At 40.0% G+C, this 23,225-nt stretch overlaps 4 protein-coding genes across 7 annotated transcripts; 2 read left to right on the top strand and 2 right to left on the bottom strand.

The window, feature by feature from the left end:
* The first annotated feature begins 3,310 nt into the window (after positions 1–3,310).
* On the top strand, positions 3,311–5,349 carry LOC117791891 (opsin Rh1). Its single transcript, XM_034631808.1, has 6 exons — positions 3,311–3,543; positions 3,608–3,677; positions 3,743–4,233; positions 4,415–4,562; positions 4,624–4,901; positions 4,963–5,349. Exons 1-6 carry the CDS (start codon positions 3,536–3,538, stop codon positions 5,087–5,089), a joined length of 1,122 nt encoding a protein of 373 aa, XP_034487699.1. The 5' UTR covers positions 3,311–3,535; the 3' UTR covers positions 5,090–5,349.
* Positions 5,350–5,487: 138 nt separating this feature from the next.
* LOC117791890 (mitogen-activated protein kinase kinase kinase 15) lies at positions 5,488–12,208 on the bottom strand. Of its 3 annotated transcripts, XM_034631805.1 has the most exons (12): positions 12,093–12,107; positions 11,813–11,984; positions 11,522–11,716; positions 10,813–10,964; positions 10,639–10,726; positions 8,659–9,456; positions 8,259–8,597; positions 7,392–8,194; positions 7,180–7,329; positions 6,257–7,132; positions 5,923–6,195; positions 5,488–5,852 (listed from the first exon to the last, which is right to left on the bottom strand). In XM_034631805.1, exons 2-12 carry the CDS (start codon positions 11,930–11,932, stop codon positions 5,648–5,650), a joined length of 3,999 nt encoding a protein of 1,332 aa, XP_034487696.1. In that variant the 5' UTR covers positions 11,933–11,984; positions 12,093–12,107; the 3' UTR covers positions 5,488–5,647. The 3 variants fall into 3 exon arrangements, with proteins under 3 accessions (XP_034487696.1, XP_034487698.1, XP_034487697.1); XM_034631807.1 differs by having other exon boundaries at positions 6,257–7,108; positions 11,813–12,208; XM_034631806.1 differs by having other exon boundaries at positions 6,257–7,120; positions 11,813–12,208.
* Positions 12,209–12,539: 331 nt separating this feature from the next.
* On the bottom strand, positions 12,540–14,052 carry LOC117791734 (short-chain specific acyl-CoA dehydrogenase, mitochondrial). The gene is made up of 2 exons (XM_034631603.1): positions 13,897–14,052; positions 12,540–13,809 (listed from the first exon to the last, which is right to left on the bottom strand). Exons 1-2 carry the CDS (start codon positions 13,928–13,930, stop codon positions 12,623–12,625), a joined length of 1,221 nt encoding a protein of 406 aa, XP_034487494.1. The 5' UTR covers positions 13,931–14,052; the 3' UTR covers positions 12,540–12,622.
* A 1,279-nt stretch (positions 14,053–15,331) lies between these two features.
* LOC117793044 (probable multidrug resistance-associated protein lethal(2)03659) lies at positions 15,332–23,175 on the top strand. 2 transcript variants are annotated; one of them, XM_034633416.1, is made up of 11 exons: positions 15,332–15,402; positions 15,964–16,131; positions 16,203–16,288; positions 18,008–18,167; positions 18,270–18,648; positions 19,059–19,487; positions 19,614–20,782; positions 20,841–21,337; positions 21,403–21,668; positions 21,733–22,662; positions 22,724–23,175. In XM_034633416.1, the coding sequence occupies exons 2-11, from the start codon at positions 16,055–16,057 to the stop codon at positions 22,760–22,762; spliced, it is 4,032 nt and encodes a 1,343-aa protein (XP_034489307.1). In that variant the 5' UTR covers positions 15,332–15,402; positions 15,964–16,054; the 3' UTR covers positions 22,763–23,175. The 2 variants fall into 2 exon arrangements, with proteins under 2 accessions (XP_034489307.1, XP_034489306.1); XM_034633415.1 differs by lacking the exon at positions 22,724–23,175 and having other exon boundaries at positions 21,733–22,704.
* Positions 23,176–23,225: the final 50 nt, after the last annotated feature.

Genomic DNA, 23,225 nt, shown 5'->3' on the forward strand with positions numbered 1-23,225 from the left:
TCTGCCGCAGCCGCAGTCGCAGCCACAGACTCTGTCGTCGTCACAGTTGCCGTCGCCGTCGCTGTCGCTGTCGCCGTTGGTGTTGGCGAGCGTAGTACGAAGTGGAAATGATCTCAGCTGTTGCTGCAGCTAATGACGCTGAGAGCACTCGATTAGGGCGCTCCCACACACACACACACACAGGTATACATACACATATCCACTTATTCAGATGCTAAGGAGAGCGCCAAACGTCGCAATTACTTTGGCGTTCTTTGAGCAAGAACAGACACAGCAGACTGTCACTCTCTTTCTCTCTCTCCCTCGGTCGCTCTCTGCGAACTGCTCTCTAACTTACCCCCACACAGCACGCACACTCAGACGCAAACGCAGACACTGACGCAGACGTAGACGCAGACGCAGAACACTTGCCGTACCCCCACACAACACACAACACACGACACACACACAACAACAACAACAACAACAATAGAAACATATCAAAGCAAAGGTGTTTGTTAATTATACGCTGCTCAACGCAATGGGGTATATTGCATTTTTTATAATACTTGCGATGTAAATTCCACAAATTGTATGAAAAAAATCACAAATTTTATTTGGCCCAATAAAAAACTATTACTTGTATTTTTATTTAGTGTTTTTTTATTTGCTTATTATTCGAAGAACTTGAAAGAAAAAATGCGGGTCCATTGGGTTTATCTTATTTAAAAATTAAATGAAATATGGAATTTTTTTTTGACAGCAATTATACTGTTGCTGATAATGTTGCTATAAATACTACTTTCAGTCTCATAATAACGCATGTGGTCATTTCGCACCTAAAAATTAAAATTGATAAAAAAAACTACATTTTTATATTAATGACTAAAAAAGTTAAAATATGTTTTACAAAGTTATGACAGTTTAAAGTTTGAAAAAAAAAGTTTGACAAAGCGTCAAGGGAATAAAAGGGACAGTGAAAGAAAAAAAAATTGAATTTCCAGTTTTGGTTGATATTTAAACAAATAATTGTCAACAAATAATCGAGTTAAGGTAGTTGAAAATCGCTTTAGCAAAAATCAAGTTGTCAATTTTGTGATGTAGTTTTGTGTCGGCCAAAATCAACCAATTATAGTGCTAATCAAGAGGCAATCAGTTAACAAATTTTAATATTCTTTGAAAAGGGCATACAATATTCAATATTGTCGGATAAGCCGCCACTTGACTATTTTTGTGTGGTACACGGGAAAGAATAAAACCTGAAACATTTATTTCGCTTTGCTAATGCCAAATTACTTATTTCTGTCGTGCCTTACATCTATCCACGATGTTTGTTGCAGTCAGTTTTTTTCTTCTTATTATTCAGTTAAATTTTTTGGTATTTTTTGCTGTTTTGTGTGTGTAGTATTTTGTTTATATGAATTTTGCAGGTGGGCGCTTTTGTTTGTTGAGAGAAACTTGAAATGATGTTCAAATTCTGTGCGATCATCTGTCATATAAATGGTACGATGAGGCATCTCTATTATTTACCTGTTTGTTGTTCAATTTTACACATGCAAACACAGACAAACACAGATGCACACAGACATGTCGGGAGGGTTAACCGCAAGTGTTGCAGCTACTGTGATGACGATCTCAAATCAACGGAGCGCAGCTTCCGGTTTTCATTTTGTTCTATCTTTATTATTGCATGTTTTTGTGTCTTATTCGTTTCTCATTTCGAGCGCCGTTTGCGGTAATTGATTTTAACCAAAAGATCTCAACCTTTACACATGTTGATTGTCTCATAAATTGACAGTTATTTAGTTTAGCTGTCTTGGCGCTCCAGCGTTCCATACCCATATAAGGGTGTCGCATAAAGAGCGCTCGGCATTCGGATTAGCTCTCGAGCTCTGACTGCCGACTGAGCTGACCCAATTTATGCGAATGTGTTGAGTTAACTGTGCGCATAAAACAAACAAAGAGCTTTATGCCCCAGACTAGAAGATTTGACATTGCCCAAGCGCAAGCCCCACGCCAAATGTTACACCCCCACACCCTCTGATGGGCCACACACGCACCACACACATACGAGGGTGGGCTAACAAGTCATTGGCCGATGTTGAAAATATTAAGTTGTTTATTTTAAAGCTGAAAACCACCAAATTTTTGGAAAAGAAGTTTTCCCAATTATTTTAATTGAATTTATAATAAATAAATTTATAAATTATGTCCTACTTTCCCAATGACTTAGCAGCCCACCCTCGCACGCTCATTTACTTCGACGCTCTCTGACATGTGAGACAACACGTAAACAATAAAACACGAGCGTCACAATTGAAGTGTGAATAGATCAATTGGCACACTGGATGAATAAGCAGCTTACGAGCAATGCTGGGGATTCGATCATTAAATATAGAACTAATTGTTGTCTACACTCATTTAGACACGATCTACAATCTCCGAGCTTAAAAGCAATTAAAACTTAATTAGATTATAAATATTGTGGGAATATGATTTAAAATTAGTAAAATTTAATAAATCGAAATCCTTTCAATTTTTGAGAAAACTACTATAGAATTATATAATCATTTTTATGCATCAACATGTTCTTTAGCTCAGTTTTTCTATTTGAAAAATAGTTTTATAATACTCCGAGACATTTTAACTATTAACCTTTTAGTTTAAAATTTAAGCTTAGATATAATTTCATTACATATTCTTTTAACCTTTTAACTTTATTTTTATTTTTTAACAATTTTTTACGACTGCTTCAAGTGAACGTTTAATAAATAAATAACTTAAATACCCACTACAGTGCGTATGCGCAATCATGCAATGTCTTGGCTTACGTTACGCATACGCACCGTAAAGTCAATGTGCTATTAAGCTGACTTATGTATAATTTGTTTACCTTTTGCTTTCTTTGACAGCCTTTTCAGGCTTATTGATTATCTACGCTGCTCATATTTACACATTGCATTGACACATTAAATCACTGACTTTCCACGCCCCCTTTGTGGCACAATGTCAGTTCAAGCGAAGCGGCTACTTGGCGGGCTGCCAACGGGCAAAGAATCTGGAGCTTGGAAACCTTTGAAATTCTAAAGAACTATAACTATTGACATTGTGCCGTATCTTTTGTGTCATCGCGTCACCGCTGCAAGCGTAAATAATATTTTATATTTCATTTTATAATTTGTTGTTTCTTGTTTTTGCAAAAACGCTTATAATATAAGCCGAGAGCTGTTAACGCTGATATTTTTAGGCCTTTTGAATGAAACAACGTCTTGAGCCGCGTGTGGCGCCTAATTCAATTTGTACGTGCAACGTTTGACGCTGCCTATAAAAACGCCAGTTACAAGAGTCAAAGACGCAGGTTTCCAACGATAAATCGCCGCGAATAGTCCGCTCTAGTGAAATTTTCAGCAAAACCAAATCAAAAGCAAGAGATTTATGTAAAAAGTGTTTGAAATTTAAAAGTGTTAACTTGCAGCTTTTTATGTAACGCAGAAGTTGGTCTAAGTGAAAGCCGGGATATAGTGCTAGATCGATAAGATAAGAAAATATTAACAAAATGGAGAGGTAGGCTGAAAAGTTGTCACAGTGTTGCTTGAGCATGTTTGAATGATTGAATCCTTTTGCACAGCTTTTCAGCAGTAGCCACACAACTGGGGCCACACTTTGCAGCATTGTCCAATGGATCCGTAGTAGATAAGGTGAGATCTTGATCAAAGAGATGGGATTAGCTAAGGGTCTAAGCATTGCTACTCTTCTTTAATAGGTCACACCCGATATGGCGCACTTAATCAGCCCATATTGGAATCAATTTCCCGCTATGGATCCCATTTGGGCAAAAATCCTAACTGCCTACATGATCATTATCGGCATGATCTCCTGGTGTGGAAATGGCGTGGTGATTTACATATTTGCCACAACAAAATCGTTGCGTACGCCTGCTAACCTACTGGTCATCAATTTGGCTATTTCTGATTTTGGTATCATGATTACCAACACGCCCATGATGGGCATCAATCTGTACTTCGAGACCTGGGTGCTGGGACCAATGATGTGCGATATCTATGCTGGTCTCGGATCTGCCTTCGGTTGTAGCTCCATTTGGTCCATGTGCATGATATCGCTGGATCGTTATCAAGTGATTGTCAAGGGCATGGCAGGCCGCCCAATGACAATACCTCTAGCATTGGGAAAAATTGCCTACATTTGGTTTATGTCCAGCATTTGGTGCCTGGCGCCCGTCTTCGGCTGGAGCAGGTGAGAAAATATATCAGCTAATAGAAGTTCTAATTTATTATTACTTAATATATTAAATTATTCAATGAAAAAAAAATTTCAAATTTACAATTAATTTTAAAAATATATCAAATTTTAATAGTTAAAAGTTAGTTTTGTAATATTTAAAATACTTTATTGTTCGCATGTATATTTTGATTAGGTATGTGCCCGAGGGTAATCTGACATCGTGTGGTATTGACTACTTGGAACGCGATTGGAATCCACGCTCATATCTGATCTTCTACTCCATTTTCGTCTATTATATCCCACTGTTCTTGATCTGCTACTCCTACTGGTTCATCATTGCTGTAAGTTGTTGACATATCAAATAGTTTCTCAGCTCGTCTCTGACCGTCTCTCCTCCAATAGGCCGTCTCTGCCCACGAGAAAGCTATGCGCGAGCAGGCCAAGAAAATGAATGTCAAATCTCTGCGCTCGTCGGAGGATGCCGAGAAGAGTGCTGAGGGTAAACTGGCCAAGGTTGCTTTGGTCACCATCTCATTGTGGTTCATGGCGTGGACACCATATCTGGTCATCAACTGCATGGGTCTATTCAAGTTCGAGGGCCTTACACCATTGAACACCATTTGGGGCGCCTGCTTTGCCAAGTCGGCTGCCTGCTACAATCCAATTGTATATGGCATCAGGTCAGTTCTGGCTAACTCTCCTCTGGATTGACTCGCTATAACACTTTCATTTTCCTTATAGTCATCCCAAGTACCGCTTGGCACTGAAAGAGAAGTGCCCATGCTGTGTCTTTGGCAAGGTGGATGATGGCAAGTCCAGTGATGCTCAGTCCGCAGCGACAGCTAGCGAGGCTGAGTCCAAGGCATAAGAGACTACGACAACAACAAGAACAGCAACTACTTACAACAGCAACAGCAACAAAAAGAACAACATCAATAACAATACAAAAGAACAACAACAGCAAGAACAACTGCAGCAACAGAACGAAACGCTTTCGAATAACAATAATATCAATTTGTTAAATAACAACACAGTTTAAATAACTTATTTCAAAATCAAACTTCTGCAATGTCAATAATGACTAAAAATCTAAAAAAAAAAAAATAAAGGCAAACGAACTAGAAAAGTTACATTATTGTTTCTTGTTGCATTATGCATTAATCATTTCAGTTTTTAATTTAAAGGCACTTAAATTCCATTTTATAAATTAACATTTAGAGTTAATTAAAGGCAAAGTTTCGCACGCATTGAAGAACTTCAAACTTAATAATAGGTTTTGCAACTGTTATTAGTAGCACAAAGACAACATTTACAATTAAACAGAATCAGTAAAAACAACAACAATCGATGTATGCATCTCTCTTCTCTCCTGCTTCTATTCTAAATCCATCAATCCACTAGATCCTTAATTCACCAGGCGGCTTAGTCATTCGCTGCACGAGGCATATTCACTTTCACTTTTTTTGGGTTTTGGCTTGGCCAGGCTAACAACGTTATCATCAGCTACATTAGTGGTTATGGTGTTATTGTTGACTGGCTTGTGATATGTGCCCGGCGGACTTTCCATGCACTCCGAGGTGCAGGCTCGTTCCTGTATGATGAGTTTCCATATTCTCACTTCGATGCCAACCCTTTGAAAGATCAAAAAGGAAGAATTTTAGTAATGTTTAAGAAATGGGATATGTTGCAGAATGGCCGTACCGTAATCCCAGGCGCATGAGGTCCAGCTTCTCCATGTTGTAAATGAAATCCTCAAATGTGAAACCTTCATTCAAAATAAGCGTTTTTGAGAAATCATCAATGTCATGCTGGAACAACCATTGCTCCAATTGCTCGTCTATCTCGTGCAGACCAAAATTGTGCTTGGTTAGTTGGCGACGGGGATTGGCATTAATAGATTGACGCACGGCAACGTTGCCAGCGCCACTGGGACTCATTCTATGGCACTTCTTGTTAAATCCGTTGAAGCTGCGTCTGCAGTTGAAGCCAGACACATGAGTGTATCACTTAATATTGTTTTGTTGCTATCACTCACCTCAAACGCTTCCGTCCGCCCATATAAATGTGCGCCAGTTCCTGACTAATATTATGAAGAGCGCGCATACTCTGTCGGTTCTGTTCCATAATCTGTAACTGTAGCTGCTTCTGATTGTCGCGTATATCACGCAAGATGCGGACACACTCAGCTGAGTTGCCGACTCCATCGCACTGATCTGACTGTAACAAGGGGCCGGAACTGCTAACAGCCTGCTTCTCCTGACTATCCAAAAGAACACTCGCTCCTGCGTTATGAACGCTCTCATCAACATTGCCAGACAAATCCTTATCGGCCAGATTGGCACCTAGTTCGGGTGAGAATATGGTAACGGCCGCCTGCACAGCTCGCTTAACGAGATTGTCCAACGCAAACATCCAATGTGGTTTGATGCAGTGCAGCCGCAAGGCACAAACAACTGCATCTTGAAATGAGTATAGCGCCAAATGCAAATGATCCAACGCCACCGGATCGTTATTGAGTTTCGTTTTCAGTTCATTGATGGTCGCCTCCAGATGCTTTTCATTCTCGTTCATAATGTAGTCGCGCAGGCCGCGAATCAGCATCTCCAAATCACTCTTGTGTATGGCTATGGAATTCTGATCCGCATTTAGCTTCTTCTCCCAAAGCTCACAGATCTTTGACTCGTCCAGTGCCAGCACCTTGGAAAGCGTTGTGCGCCTTTGAGAGTCCTTTTTCAAGCGATAGAAGCCATCCGTTTCGCTTGTGTCACTGATGCTTGTTCGCAGCGAAGGTGTCATTGGTTCTATTTCCGGTGAAAGTAAAAAGCCAGAGGAGTTACGCCGCTCGATTTGATTGGTGCCTAGGTCAATAATGTCGACAGAGGATGTGCTGAGGGTAACTCTGTTAAAAGAGCTATTCAAATAAGAAACAGTTTAGCAAATGCAACAGGAGCGACTTACTCCAGATCCGGAGTGGTAGGCGTATTCGACGTAGTGTTGTACGTTAAAGGCGGCGTTGTTTTCTGCACCAAACGATCTGCGGGTACGGATATGCTGCGGCCAAACTCCGAGGTATTAATGGGCAATGCAGGTCGCAGTTTGCGTGGTTTGCTGTCAAAGTAGAAGACAGAAAAATAATAGACGTCTAGCATTACTTCTAGGGGTGCACTTACTCTTGCAAAAACGGATCCTCGAGTAGCTGAGAAGCAGAGGGTCTGTCCTGAACACTGATGGCAAAGCAGCGCAATATAAAGTTCTGAGCATTCGGTGACATCTCCTCGGGTATGGTGGGATGCTTCTTGTAAAAGCCCACCTTGAACATGGCAGCCTGTGGGTTGCCCAGTTCACTGAACGGTGGGCTGCCCGTCGCCATTTCGACAACTGTGCAGCCAAAGGACCAAATATCAGCTGCCGGTCCGTAACCACGTACTCCCTGGTCAATCACCTCCGGTGCCATGTATTGCAATGTGCCGGCAAAGGTATCTGTCATGGGATTGATGCGCGCCAGTCGCTTTGAAGTACCAAAGTCGGAGATCTTGACGACGCCACTGTATGTGTTGACCAGAACATTGTCGCCTTTAATGTCGCGATGCACAATATCCTGGTCGTGTAGATATTTGAGTCCTTGCAGTATCTGCTTGGAGTAGAATGCCATAGTAGATTCGTTATCCTTGAGTGGACCCCATTTGGTCTTAAGCAGATCGGATAACGAGCCACCGGGCACCTGCTCCATGAAGATCTTGAAGAATCCACCCTCGGAACGCGATCCCAAATACTGTACAATATTGCGATGGCGGAGCTGCGAATGCAGCTTAATCTCCTCATGCAGCGGCTGCACATCTTGTGAGTTCTTCTCCGGCACCACCTTAATGGCAATGCGCACCTGAGTCTGCTTATCCCTCGCCGCATAGACAGTACCATAGGTGCCCTTGCCCAGCGTTATCTTTCGATTCTGATCATTGTAGTCGTATTCGTACTGCACACGAGTTCAAGTAGATGATAAGTTATCGAAAGCTCTCCAGTCAGTAATCAATACTTACCTCGATTTGCGATTCGTCAGTCTGAAGATTAACAAAAACCTGCTGATCAGCGGTCATTTCCAGAATCCGATCGTAAAAACTCTGTCGGCACTCGGTGGACGGAAAGTAGATTTGAAAATCATCCGAGTTGTGATGCACATAAAGATACGCACAGAGATTGTCCCGTTTATACAGGCTGACGGATTTGATTTTGGAGGCAACAAAGAGAAAGTCGTGCAGCTTTTTGCAATCATTTTTCGAGTGCGCCAGGCAAATGTTCACAATTTGTATAGACTTCTCATCGGCGTCCATATTCATGGTCACATAACTGGGCATATAAATTTTGTTGGGTTCGAGTATCTGCAAAACAGAAGATGTGTCCATGACTTTCGTGAAAAATTATGCCCTCTATGATAATTACCAATATAGGAAATCGTATGCTATTAATCTCTTTGTTGATGGCCGCTAGAAAGAAGTCCATCCAGAACTGAAACGCCTGCTCTTCGATGGTCAGTTGATGATCCTCAGGCTTGCGTCGAAAGCGATGTATCAATGATATATTTCCAATGGTCGACTTGAGTGACCAAATGGGTGGCTTTAGCTTGAACATGCACTCAGCAGCTTGTATTGCCTTGGTATAGTCCTCGACCAGTACTGAGATCTCAAAAAATGTTGCCACATCCCAGTATCCACTCAGCGTTGAAAAGCTGCCTTTCTTTCCAATGAGATTGTTGAGCGTCATACCAATATCACGCAACTCCTCCGTATTGCTAAACTCCTTGCCCTCAATCACCAGCAGGGTGGCCAAATTGATGCCAGCATATTCATTTGGTTGCACCTCGAAGCTCTGACGATACCATTTGATGGCATTTTCCAGACTCTTCGTATCCGTACAGTCTGACTCCACGAACATATCCTTGTAGATGCGTCCACATAGGCACAACATGTCGGGAAACTGATTCTCTTTCTTTTCCAGCGCTTTCAACGATGATTCAAGTGCCTTCTCCCGATCCCCCGGCCGATTGCGACGATTTAAAGCAAACGCATACAGGAAACTCATGTTGCCCGTCTCGACATACTTGCGGGTGTTTGGTATATTCTTCAAATCGTTTACCAGTCGCACCATCGCATCATAATCCTGTACATCCCGAAGAGAGAACATAAAACTGTGCAACACCTCACCAGATAGCACATGCGGATCATCCAGACGTTTGCGCATCTTAAATAAAACAAACACATATTAGTTTATCGGTATTGAGATCATTATAGATGTGGGTCACATTATAATTGTACTATAAAATTTGTCACAAAAAAAAAACAAAGGTAAAAGTTTTATTTTTAAAAAAGTTGTTTTGTATTTGAGTAATTTACTTGAACTATAAAATCGCTGTACTTAAGTAGTAAGTAGAAAGGGTATAAAAAGTTTTTTTTTTAACCGTTAACCGAAACTAACCGTTTTATTTTTAGTACCGGAAATAAAGCCGTAACCGAATGAAAATTCTCTGTCAAGAACCGAATACCGAAACGTTTGTACCGGTAAGGTTGTGGAAAAGTTGCTAGATCAAAAAGTTGTCCAACTTCTAACTGTCATAACCTGATCAAAACTGAATAGATTTTTAAACGAATTGTCATTTTGATCATGCTTTGGCCTCTAAATTCATTCTGTATTAAATTTTTGTTCATTTAGAAAATTTAATTATTTTCGACCAAGATTCGATTTCGATGCTAAGGGTCCCCCCTTTGAAATTTCGAAAATTGAAAATTTTAAATCTCAAGTTTTCACTTTTAATCAACTTCTTATATCGTAATTAGTATAAAACAACACTATAAACTTGATTCTGAGACCTTTCATTTTTTTGTAAAAAATCATGTAAAATTGAACAAAAATTTTGACTTGTAAAGTGGCTAAGTCCGCAGTCTGACCAACTTCCAACTGTCATAACTTGATCAAAACTGAGCCGATTTTCATGCGGAATGTTATTTTTATCATGATTTGGCATTTTAAATCACTCTGCATTTAAACTTTATTAAAATCTTAAAAAAAATTTAAAAAAATTTTTTTGAAATCTTTAAATAGGTACCTTGAATATAATTTTGGATAGAATTTTACAAGATGTGAGTTTATGATCAATTTTAAGTTTGTGACCACTGTAGACTTTTGTGTGAGAATTCTCATATGCAGTTTTATAGAAATAGATAAAAAAAAAAGCACAAAAGATAAGAGCCCCAAAGTTCGCCATAAGTACATCCAGAGTAAACTAATAATAATTTTTTATATTAATCTTTTGTGCAAATGACTTCATAAATAATATCATAAAGACAACAGTAGAAATTGTTTTAGGGAAGATGGAGAAGCTCTAATGAAAGTTTATTTATTTGTATCTATATACATGCATCTTACCCCATGTAGAATCTCCTTCAACTTGCTGGGCCCATGTTCCTCGCGAGACGCGCGTAAATCGCTGAGAAATTTTTCACGCATGTGTGCCCTGCAAATTATAAAAAAAAAGGTGTGAATACAAGAATTTACATTTGATTGCAACTTGCAAGCTAAACAATGTTGTTGTTGACGCACTTTGATTGTATTTCGACATCCTGTAACTTGCGCGCGAGACGTGACTGTAATGTGGCGGGTGGTTCTTTGTTGCTGGACTGATTTGTAAGAGTGCAGGTGTTGGTCTCCCTATTAAACTTATAGCTGAGAAACAAGTAGTTGGCACATAAAAGCTGCAAAAGAAACAAACTCTATGAATTAATAATCTTAGATCATTTTTCTTGGATGCTGCTGAGGGCAAATTCATATGTTACTAATGCAGCTAGACATGTTTTTATGGACGCCGCTGTAACTGCAAGAGGCGCTTTGATTGTTTATGTTGTCCATGTATGTTTTTTTTTTTGACTTGAGCGTGTGTGTGTGTGTGCGGCGTGCGTGTTGTTTTGTGTTTTGCGTTGGCGTCCGTGCATTTGATGTGGTTTTAATGCTTTTACTTTTCGTGCTGCCGCGGCCAAAATGTATAATAACAACTTTTTCAACGGAACGGAAGCTCAAAAAAACTAAAAAAAAAACAACAACAGCAACAAACACACTATCGGCTGCTGCGATAGGGCGCTGTTTTAAAACTATAAAACAAATGCTTATTGCTTGGTCATTTATCTTATCGGCAACAGTGTCGAGTCGATTATGCTGTTGTTGTTTTTGTTGTTGTTTTGCCTGCGGTTGCGTTTTATTACAAAGATCTTTGCTAATCAAGCCGCACACCTGTTTTTTTTTTTTTAATACACACCTTAAGGCTGAGCGTCTGTTTGGAATCCACATCGTTGTAGATTAATATTGTTTCTTTCATTCCGCAACTCTCTCGAACTCCACAATGATAGAACAATGGGCGCTGTTGGGTTAATATGCTTAGATCTATAACGGCTACATCGGCATCAATAAATGTTTCCGTAACATTCGTTTCCCCAAAATCCAATCTCTCAAACTGCAATACAAAATATGTTCATACATATGAATATGGTATATATTTAATTCAATTATTGTATAACAATTGTGTGTTAACCGCCAACGCAAAACGCACCTGAACACGTTGAAAATTGGCACCCGCCGATTGTACTGCCTGTTTGACCTCCTCTAGGGCACAGAGGCGGTCCTCCAGATGATCGCCCACAACTGTATCAATTACACAAACAACATCCATAGCTGCTACTGTGTTAGTTAGCCTATGGGCTATTCCTGGCACTGTGGAACGCCTAGGGGACGGAAACGAAAACGACGCAAAGTTCGTACTATGATGCTAACGTGCGTTTGGTTTGTTGTGCGCGTTTGTACAAATCGTAAACAGCCTCATTACCACTCACTTGCTGCAATCGCAATGCGCTAAATATTTTATAACGTATAAATATCTCTGAATACGAAATTTTATCGAAATGTGCGCAGAGATGTTGACGCCGCTGTAAAATAGTACCAGTGTTGTTTCAGTGCTGCCAACTGTTTTTAAAAGTCATGTCGCAACAAAAAACAGGTTGGCAGGCTTGGGTCATGGATTCAAGCCCGTTTTCATATTTTGATCAATTTCCAAAAAAAGCTTCATTCTGAAACCTGCCATAATTTTAAAAATGAGAAAAGCTAAAATTTTAAAAATTTTTGTTTATGATAGAAAATACCAAAATGTTTTTTACTGCTTAAAAATACACTAAATTCAATTTACAAAAAAATACTAATCATTTCAATAAATACCCAAGTACACAATTCATTTAGTTAGTGGCGGTCGAAGTTGAATTGTAATCATAATAAATACGATATAGTTAAACTTATGTTCCAAAACTTTATTACATTTCTACCTTTGTGCTTAAAATTAAATTTAACAGAGTGAATCACAAAATAGAAATTAACTAGCGTATTCTTTGAGTATTGAACCTGCTACAACCAAGCGTTGAATCTCCGAGGTGCCTTCATAAATTTCCGTAATGCGAGCATCTCGATAGTGCCGCTCTGCTGCCATATCGGTAACATAGCCCATGCCGCCCAAAACTTGTATACACTGATGGGCGCACAGTGTAGCCGCCTCTGAGGCAGCCAGTTTCGCCATTGCAGCTTCTTTCGTATAAGCCAAGTGGTTATCTTTCAGCCAAGAGGCGCGCCAAGTCAAAAGCCGTGCCGACTCAACAGCCATCGACATGTCAGCAATCTTTTGCTGGATTGCCTGTAACTTTGATATAGGCTTTCCAAATGCCTGACGCTTCTGCGCATAGTCAACGGCAAGTTCCAGTGAAGCCTGCGCAATGCCTAGCGCCTGACCGGCAATGCCAATGCGTCCAGCATCCAGTGTTTGCATGGCAATCTTGAAACCAAATCCCGTCTCGCCAAGCAGGTTTTCCTTAGGTACTTCACAATCTTCGAATATCAATTGACAGGTGGAGGAGCCTCGAATGCCCAGCTTATCCTCCTTCTTGCCAATTGAGAATCCCTTAAGGCCTTTGGGCACAATGAACGCCGAGATGCCCTTGTGCTTCAATTGTTTGTTGGTTGTGGCAAATACAATCGCTGCCTCCGCCTCGAATGCATTGGTAATCCATGCCTTGGTGCCGTTCAGCACAAAATGATCTCCCTTCTCCGTTGCTATTGTGGAAGCAGCACCCGCGTCCGAGCCATTGCCAGGTTCGGAGAGTGCAAAGCAACCAACCCGTTCACCTGTCGTGTATGGCGTAATGTAGGCAGCCTTTTGTGCAGCATTTCCAAACTTAAGCAATGGTCCAAGATACAGAGAGTTATTCACCGACATGATTACTCCAGCGGAGGCACAACCCCGAGAGATCTCTTCCATGGCAATAGCATAGGCTAGATAGTCCAATCCAGTACCGCCGAGCTCCTCTGGAATCGCCACTGCCATTAAGCCCAGTTCGCCCATTTGCTTAATCTGTTGTGCCGGATAAAGATGCTCTCGATCGAATTTGGCTGCATTTGTGCCGCACAGCTCAGAGTTGGCAAAATCACGGCATGTTTTCTGCAGCATCTGATGCGTATCGGGCAATGCCGCAATCGATGCAATCTGGCGAAGATGCACTGCATTTCGGGCTGCACCATTATTTAATTGATAAGACAGCAACAAGTAAAAACATCTGTATATCAACAAGTCAAAGTCCAACTCAAGTGTCAACTTACCAATATTAACAGTTCTTCTCATAATGGACTGCATGATGTATATTTCTTAATTGCTAGACAATAATGTATAAAAAGAAATAACTTTACTATCAATTAAAAACTTTTAAAAATCTAATAAAATATCTAGTCACTACAGAGTTTTTTTTTTTGGGTTCAAGCAATTACCGAAGGTTGCCACACAGTAAAAATGTGGTTCAATGTTTCTTACCCAAAAAAAATCGGTAAATTTCAGAAAAATATACATGGAATAAACGTACCTTATTTAAGTTTGCTTAATTTTTAACCTAGAAGTTTTTTTAATTTGTGCAGAATTTTTGTTAGAATTTTGTCGATTTTTTTGAGAATTTTTAAGCCTTCATAGAATTATTCAGTGTATATTATTCACCTTAATTTTATTAGATTTAAAATGTTTATCAAATTATTAGTTTATTGCATTTTGCAAATACTTAAATTCCGCGCTTGCCAAAAAATTGATATCGATAGCTTTTTATTGTAACAGAAGAAAAACATGCGTTAACAGTGTCCGCTAGCCGATTTGGTTTGCAGAGCAAAAACAGTTACCGAACTGTTGTTTAACAGTGTTTTTAAATAATATGACTTGCCAGATCGCAATTTTACTCTGGGTGGCAGCCCTTGGGTTTGAATTGAACAATAACAACAATGGAAAATTAATAATTTACTTGATTTCAATTACACTAGAACTTAAAATAATAAATTGAACATTGTTGAAGCTTGTAAAATTAAATTTGTTAGATAAATAGTCGCTAAATAAGGACATTATTTTGTAGATATATTATCGGTTTAAGTGCGCCGGCGCAATTTAAATTGAAGAGGAAGACGAAAATTCGAGCTCGCACAAACTTGTTTAACGTTATTTTATTATTGCACAATTAAATTTAATTCAGTAAAAGAAGCACATAGGGCACTATTTATTTAAAGCGACAATAAGAACTAGTGATTAAAAGTGAATTGCACATGTTTAAATTGGCACAATAATTTTTTATTGATTTGCAATCAATTTTGTATTTTTTTTTTTTCTTTCTGTCAAGTTTTTGCATTTGTGTTTCGTTAATTTAATTGCGACGCTATCAATTGGTGAAATATTGAGCTAAAGGTATGCATTATACACATATTGGCTTACCAAAATCCAATTTGTTTATTTACTTCGATAATTAACTAGCTGCATTCCGAGATTTCTACACTTTGATGCTGGTGATAAGGCGGTAACAATAGCATTGATAAGTGTGGGCAACTCCTGTTGTGTCAAGCTGCTCTTATCAATTACCAATAGTTGATTTCATTGAGAATTCAGTCAGGTTTTTATCTTATGCTCTCTCAAGAATTCTCTCTCTCTCTCTCTCCTGATCGCGCCACTAATACAAAGTCGAAGTCTGATAAGAGTGTTGGCTATAAAAGGGCGTCTCGCATCTGGCCAAGAGCCAAGTTGCTGCTTGTTACCAGATCTGAACGTGACGCGTTGCTGCCAGTCCGTTCCAGTGCCATTTTGTGAGTTCTTCGCGTTGTTTCAGTATCCATTTATCCTTGTGCCAAAAATATGAAGTATAAAGTGAATTTAAAATATCCAATTGACAAACAAACCTGTTTTTAAAGTGAACAATAACTGAAACTTAATATTGCAACTCAAAACAAATTTTAAAATTAACTCAAAGTGAAGAAAGTTGTTCCGAATGCACTACAGATAATTCCAAAAATCAGTTTACTCATTTTTCAAAAAAAGTTCTCCATGTCCTGATAATAAATGCCAATCAATTCATGGTCTCAAATGAAAATAAATCACTAGCCAATTTTATTTTGCCAAGTCAGCATGATAATGATTCAGTTTATGGCTATAATTATCATTATATAATTGGTATACAAATACAATTTGAGAAATATGGCTTCAGCCTCCCGTACACAGATAAGCTGTGCTATAGGTTGACTCAATCGGGTTACAATAAAAATCTTATCAGTAGTCAATTTTATGACGTTCCATTCATAACTAGGAATAAACACTATTTCAGTCAATCCATGGGAAACTAATATTTCTATATATAATCCACATTACAGCGGCACTTGTTGAATGATAAAACAATCAACAAATGACAAGTTATTGAGATATTAAAACGACCCGGATAGAGAGAAATTAACGACCGTCAAAATGCAGTCCATCAACGCCGATGAGCTGCCGCCGAATCCGCGCGAGAAATCGAATCCGTTGTCATCGCTTATGTTTTGGTAAGTCCATTAACTGCATCCCATTCCATAAGCTTACAAATATAATTAAATTTTTTTTAAATATTGTTCAGCTATACGATGCCCACATTTTTCAAAGGACGTAAAAAGACATTGGACGAAGGCGATCTCTATAAAGCTCTAAAAGAGCATAAGTCCGGTAAGTGAATGATTCACCTCTTATACATACTTCAGTTATTATTCATAAGCATACTTTACATTGTTTTCAAGTGTTTATGAATAATTACATTAAGGCCGAAAAAATTATTGGATTAACTGCGCTCTGAATATGAAATGAGTTGCCCTTAAAAGGGGTTATATTTTGAAAGATGTACTCAATTACCGGAAAAAAAAACTCATTAATTGCCAGTGTATATTAAACTCAATCAGTAGACGGCTTAAGTTATGAGTTAGCTGAGGGCATAAATAATACTTTGTCTGCTTTGATAATGAAAAGACCTTCGCCAAATTTTTTTTTTTTGGGAAATCATCCCACTATAGGGTTCAATGTTCAATGACGGCATCTATTAGGGTTTGGCCTCTGCTCATCACTTGACTTGGCTCATTCGTTTAGTTATCTGTTTTACGGATTGACTTCCTGTCATTATGGTAAAGCAATTGTCAAAGTTTTTTTTTTATTATGTACGCTTTTATTATATATAAAGCACAACATTACCACTAGGAATTTTCTATGGAAATATCAAGTCTTCATACACATTTTACGTGTGGTTTGAAGTGGCAAAAACAATGGCAATGGGACGCCACTTATAGGTACAGGTTTTAATGATTAGATAGAATTGAACATGTGGCGAGGTTCTTAGTCTGAAACTTGTGTCATACGTTGGATAAGCACATTCATATATTCTTCTAGTTTTTCTAACATTACAAACTTATTGTTATAGTCAGGAAAGTACATATGAACCCACATACATATAGCAGTTAAAAATTCCTATATATAACTTATCTATTCGGTATTATCTCATAAATTTCCAACGGTCTTCATAAATCAATGGCTTCATTATCCCCAGATAAGATGTCTGCCAATCAATTAGTAAATTGAAGCTACAATGCCTTAAAAGAAACAAATATTTTTTATCCAATAAGTTTTAAGATTATTTAAAGCTAATCAAGGTTATTTCAATGAAATTACGAAAAAAGTAACCTTTGAGTTTTGTAGAACTATTAAAAAAAATCAGGTGCCCAACTGCCGAAATGTTCATTGATAAACGATGATAACTTTGACAACTACCATTGCCGCAATTAATGAATTTACTTTTGACCGAGAATGATATATGAGATATACAATTAAATATCGTGCGCTTATTTACTTATAATAAATGAGCCCATAGAGACAAAATGCGTTGACATTAAGTGGTTCCTAAACAATCTTATCGGGGCGTACGACTTGAGTAAATATTTATTCAGTTAAACAGTAAAGAATAACTAATTTTTTGTACAATAATGTATCAATCTCTACTTATATACTTTAATATATATTACTTAAACCACTTAAGATAATTAAAGCATGGGGTTAAACGTTGCGGAAGTACCCATGACTATTTGTTAGAACAGTTAAAGGAATAAAGTCTATATGCATTTCTTTGGGATTAGCTTGTTAACTGATAACTGGCCAATGAAATGGACAGCTGGTTGAAACTTGGGGATTTTATGGCCAGCACAGCCATAACTCACAAATAAACCAAAGACAATAGAAAATAAATGCTTGACGTAAGCGATAAAAAGAAATCATAGTCCAAAACTCTTTTTCTAAAAGATTCGTAGAGTTTACGAATCGATTGAAAGCTCGTATAGGTAATTTAGATAGGGTTTTATATATATAATTAAAGTGACTGTCATATATAATGGGTTTCATTTTCAGATACTCTTGGCAAGAAACTCAGCGATGCCTGGGAGAAGGAGGTGGAGCAAAAGCGCAAGAAGAAAAAAACTCCCAGCCTGTTTAAGGTCACAATGAGCGTCTTTGGCTGGAACTTTGGTATCCTGGGCTTCGTTTTATTTATTCTGGAAATGGGCTTCCGGTAAGTTGAACTGAGTGAAGGCACGCCCATACACTCAACAGAGCTTGAGTTTTTTATTAGTCTTATTAAGTGTTTATTATTTATTTTGTATTTTTGCCTTAGCGTCACACAGCCTTTATGTTTGGGCGGTCTGGTATCCTTCTATGCCGATCAGAGCAATCAGGACAGCGATGACCGGAGTACGGCATATCTATATGCCGGCGGCGTGATCTTGTGCAGTGCTTTCAACGTTTTATTCATGCATCCATACATGCTGGGCATGTTCCACACGGGCATGAAGGTGCGCGTTGCAATGTGCAGCATGATTTATCGAAAGGCGTTGCGTCTGAGTCGAACTGCGCTGGGAGACACGACAATTGGCCAGGTGGTTAATCTTATATCGAACGATGTGGGACGTCTCGATGTCTCCGTTATTCACATGCATTATTTATGGCTGGGACCTGTGGAGATTGGAGTGGTCACTTGGCTCATGTACAGAGAGGTAAATGAACTTGAACTTACTTATAAAATAAGTACATCTTTTTAAATCAAATATAGGGATAAAATTTAGCTGGTAAACCACGTTGTTGCCCCCGATGTAGTTATACGAATGTGATTATTTGAAAATTAATTCTTATTACAATATTCAATATATTGTAAAAGCGTTCGTTCTTTGAAGTCTATATTCGATAGCGACATCAAGTAGGAATTTTCAATCAATAATAATCCGAATCATAGACGTTTAGTCCTTTACATTTGATCTGTGTGGAAATAGTTGTTTTTGACTCACCTAGAGGTTGAAGATACCAAACAGACTACTCTTAAGCTACAGTCTTCTGGCTCTTACCGTTTAGAGCCCAATTGTTATATTTGTTAGCTTTTTTTTAACAATTAAATCCTTTTCCAATATAGATTGGCGTCTCGGCGTTCTTTGGGGTGGCTGTGATGTTGCTGTTCATTCCACTGCAGGCATATCTGGGCAAGAAGACATCGGTGCTGCGTCTGAAGACGGCATTGCGTACGGATGAGCGTGTTCGCATGATGAATGAGATCATATCGGGCATTCAGGTGATCAAGATGTACGCCTGGGAGATACCTTTCAGCAAGATGATCAACTATGTGCGCGGCAAGGAAATGAATGCCATTCGAAAAGTGAACTACATTCGTGGAACTCTCCAAAGTTTCATCATGTACGTGACCCGAATTTCCGTATTTGTCAGTTTGGTGGGCTTTGTCCTACTGGGCCAACTGTTGACCGCCGAAAAGGCCTTTGTGATAACCGCCTTCTACAATATTCTGCGAAACACGATGACAATTTATTTCCCCATGGGTATTTCACAGGTAATTATGACTATTAATTTTTGATTATTTGCTTCAAATATTCTTTAGAAGACACTTTACAGTTTATAAATATTGTTAACTTACATTTCTATTTTTTTAATATCACATTTCTTTCACAATTCGTAGTTTGCTGAATTGCTCGTTTCCATAGGTCGCATTCAAAAGTTTATGTTGCACGAGGAGACGAAAGTGCGCGATAAATCCAATGATGTCGATGAACAGAAGCTGGGCAAAAAGGCGCCGGGTAGCCTAGTACAGGAGCCAGTAGCCACAAGCACCGGAGTACTCAAGCCAAGCAGTCGTCGTCCAAGCGAGGCGGAGAGCAGCGTCAACATCAGCAAGATGAAGGCCAAGTGGGACTCCAAGGCCAATGAATACACTTTGGATAACATTAATTTGAAGTTTAAGCCAAGACAGCTGGTGGCTGTTATTGGACCAGTCGGCTCTGGCAAATCCAGTCTGATTCAAACCATTCTTGGCGAATTACCACCTGAATCTGGCACAGTCAAGGTCAACGGCAGCGTGTCGTATGCCTCACAAGAGCCATGGCTCTTCACCGGCACAGTGCGTCAGAATATATTGTTTGGCCTGCCCATGGACAAGAGTCGCTATCGCCAGGTGGTGAAGAAGTGCGCTCTGGAACGTGACTTTGAGCTGCTGCCCTACGGCGACAAGACGATTGTGGGAGAGCGTGGTGCATCCTTGTCCGGTGGCCAGAAGGCGCGTATCAGTCTGGCACGTGCTGTGTACCGTAAGGCGGACATCTACCTGTTGGACGATCCTCTCAGCGCTGTGGACACACATGTGGGACGTCATCTATTCGATCAGTGCATGCGAGGTTATTTGCGGGATGAGATTGTGCTGTTGGTCACGCATCAGCTGCAGTTTCTGGAACAGGCAGATCTTATTGTTATTTTGGACAAGGGAAAGATCAGTGCTAAGGGCACCTACGAGTCCATGTGCAAGAGCGGCCTGGACTTTGCCCAAATGTTAACGGATCCCAGCAAAAAGGATGAGGGCGCCGGAGATGCTCCCGAAAAGCGCAAACTGTCGCAGGCAAGCGGCAAGCTGCGCAGTCGCCAAAACAGTGTCTCGTCAATGGAATCAGGAGCCGATTCGGTGGTTATGGAGTCACCTATGCAGGTGCAGGAGAACCGCACCGAGGGACGTATTGGTATGGGTCTCTACAAGAAATACTTTGCTGCCAACGGTTATTTCCTGTTTGTTGTGTTTGCTTTCTTCTGCATTGGCGCCCAGGTTCTGGGCTCTGGAGGCGACATGTTCCTGTCCTACTGGTGAGTAATCATTTATTGATCCATTTGCTTCATACTTAAGTGATTTTTAAATTTTCAGGGTAAATAAGAACGGAGATATTGATACGGAATCGGATACATTTATATCACGTCTGCGTCGCTCGTTTACGCCAAGGATTAACAGTGACACTGATCCCATCGATATTTATTACTTTACGGCCATCAACATTCTGGTCATTGTGTTCTCCTTGGTGCGCAGTGTGCTCTTCTTCCATTTGGCCGCCAAGAGCTCGACGACGCTTCACAATAGGATGTTCCAGGGTGTAACGCGAGCGGCAATGAATTTCTTTAACACAAATCCATCTGGTCGCATTCTCAATCGTTTCTCCAAGGATCTGGGTCAAGTGGATGAGATCCTGCCTTCGGTGATGATGGATGTCATGCAGATCTTTCTCTGCATTCTTGGCATCATTGTGGTCCTTTGTATTGTCAATATCTGGTATCTGTTGGTCACCTTCATCCTGGTCTGTATCTTCTATCTGCTGCGTTCCTTTTATCTGACCACCTCGCGCGATGTCAAGCGGTTGGAAGCCATAAGTAAGTGCTCCTAGCAGTAATTGTTCGTGTATACTTGATTCACTAACACTTTTCCCCACTTGCAGCACGCTCGCCCATTTACTCCCATTTGAGTGCATCGCTGAATGGTCTGCCCACGATTCGTGCCTTTGGAGCGCAGAAGGAGCTCATTGCCGAGTTCGATAACTTCCAGGATCTGCACAGCTCGGGCTTTTACATGTTCCTGGCAACCAGTCGTGCCTTTGGCTATTGGCTAGATTTGGTCTGTGTTCTTTACATTGCGATCGTTACACTCAGCTTCTTCCTGTTCTCTCCGGAGAATGGCGGCGATGTCGGCTTGGCTATCACACAGGTAAGATTCAATACGTAAACTTGCAGTCTATGAAATCTAACACTTCTTTTTATCTTTTGCACAGGCTATGGGCATGACTGGCATGGTGCAGTGGGGAATGCGTCAGTCGGCGGAGTTGGAGAATACTATGACGTCTGTGGAGCGAGTAGCTGAGTACGAGGATCTGGAGCCCGAGGGCGACTTCGATTCGAAGCCCAATAAGAAGCCACCAAAGGACTGGCCCGATGAGGGAAAGATTGTGTTTGATGATCTTAGCTTGCGCTACTTCCCCGATAAGGATGCAGATTATGTGCTTCGCTCGTTGACCTTTGACATTCAGGCATGCGAAAAGATTGGAATCGTTGGACGCACTGGCGCCGGCAAATCCTCACTGATTAATGCCCTGTTCCGATTGTCGTATAATGAAGGATCAATCCTCATCGATCGCCGCAACACCAGCGACTTGGGTCTTCACGATTTGCGCAGCAAGATCTCAATTATTCCACAGGAGCCGGTGCTATTCTCGGGCACAATGCGTTACAATCTGGATCCGTTTGATGAGTACTCTGATGCAAAGCTTTGGGAGTCCCTGGAGGAGGTCAAGCTCAAAGAAGTGGTGGCCGATCTGGCTGGCGGATTGTCGAGCAAGATTTCAGAAGGCGGCACCAACTTTAGTGTGGGTCAACGACAACTTGTGTGCTTGGCGCGTGCCATTTTGCGGGAGAATCGAATTCTAGTGATGGATGAAGCCACTGCCAACGTAGATCCACAAACGGACGCGCTCATTCAGAATACGATTAGGAATAAGTTTAAGGATTGCACGGTGCTCACAATTGCCCATCGGCTGCACACAGTCATGGATTCGGATAAGGTTCTCGTTATGGATGCCGGACGTGCTGTTGAGTTTGGATCGCCATTTGAATTGCTAACGGTCAGCGAGAAGAAGGTATTCCACGGCATGGTCAAGCAGACCGGCGACTCGACATTTGATGTGCTGCTAAAGGTCGCACAGAAGGTAAGTCTATTGGGAATCATATTGAATATATGTAAGTTTTAATATGCATTTGAATTTACAGGCGCATGAGGACAATCTGCGGGCGAAGAAAGATTCTTGACACTTTGCCGTTCCGAAGGCATTCAAAGACTACATACTTAAGATACTGGAACCAATTACGAACCACCCGGCGGCCAATGCACGCATCCAAAAGACCTTCCTATTTGCGGAGGCCTCCAAGCAAAAATTATTAGGGTAGCAAAATCAGAAACACTAATGCAACCACACACAACAACAAAAATAACAACTAGAAAGTCAGCTAAGAATTTTTATAACACACGTGTACAAACTAAATGTTAGATGATTTGATTATAGAATTGTAGATTCGTGGATGACAATAAGCTAAAGATTGAGAGTGCTAATCAAGTGACAACTCTGCCTGACCTTTAAAAGGTTGGTTGCATTCCAAGTGTATTAAATGTGTTCCGTAACGACAATAACGATTACAAAACAAAACAAAAAAGAAAAAAAAAACTATAAAACTGTTACGTCTAGTATTAATGTATGTGTGTTTTTTATAGTAA

Source organism: Drosophila innubila, assembly GCF_004354385.1.
Source record: "Drosophila innubila isolate TH190305 chromosome 3R unlocalized genomic scaffold, UK_Dinn_1.0 2_E_3R, whole genome shotgun sequence".
Lineage (NCBI taxonomy): Eukaryota > Metazoa > Arthropoda > Insecta > Diptera > Drosophilidae > Drosophila > Drosophila innubila.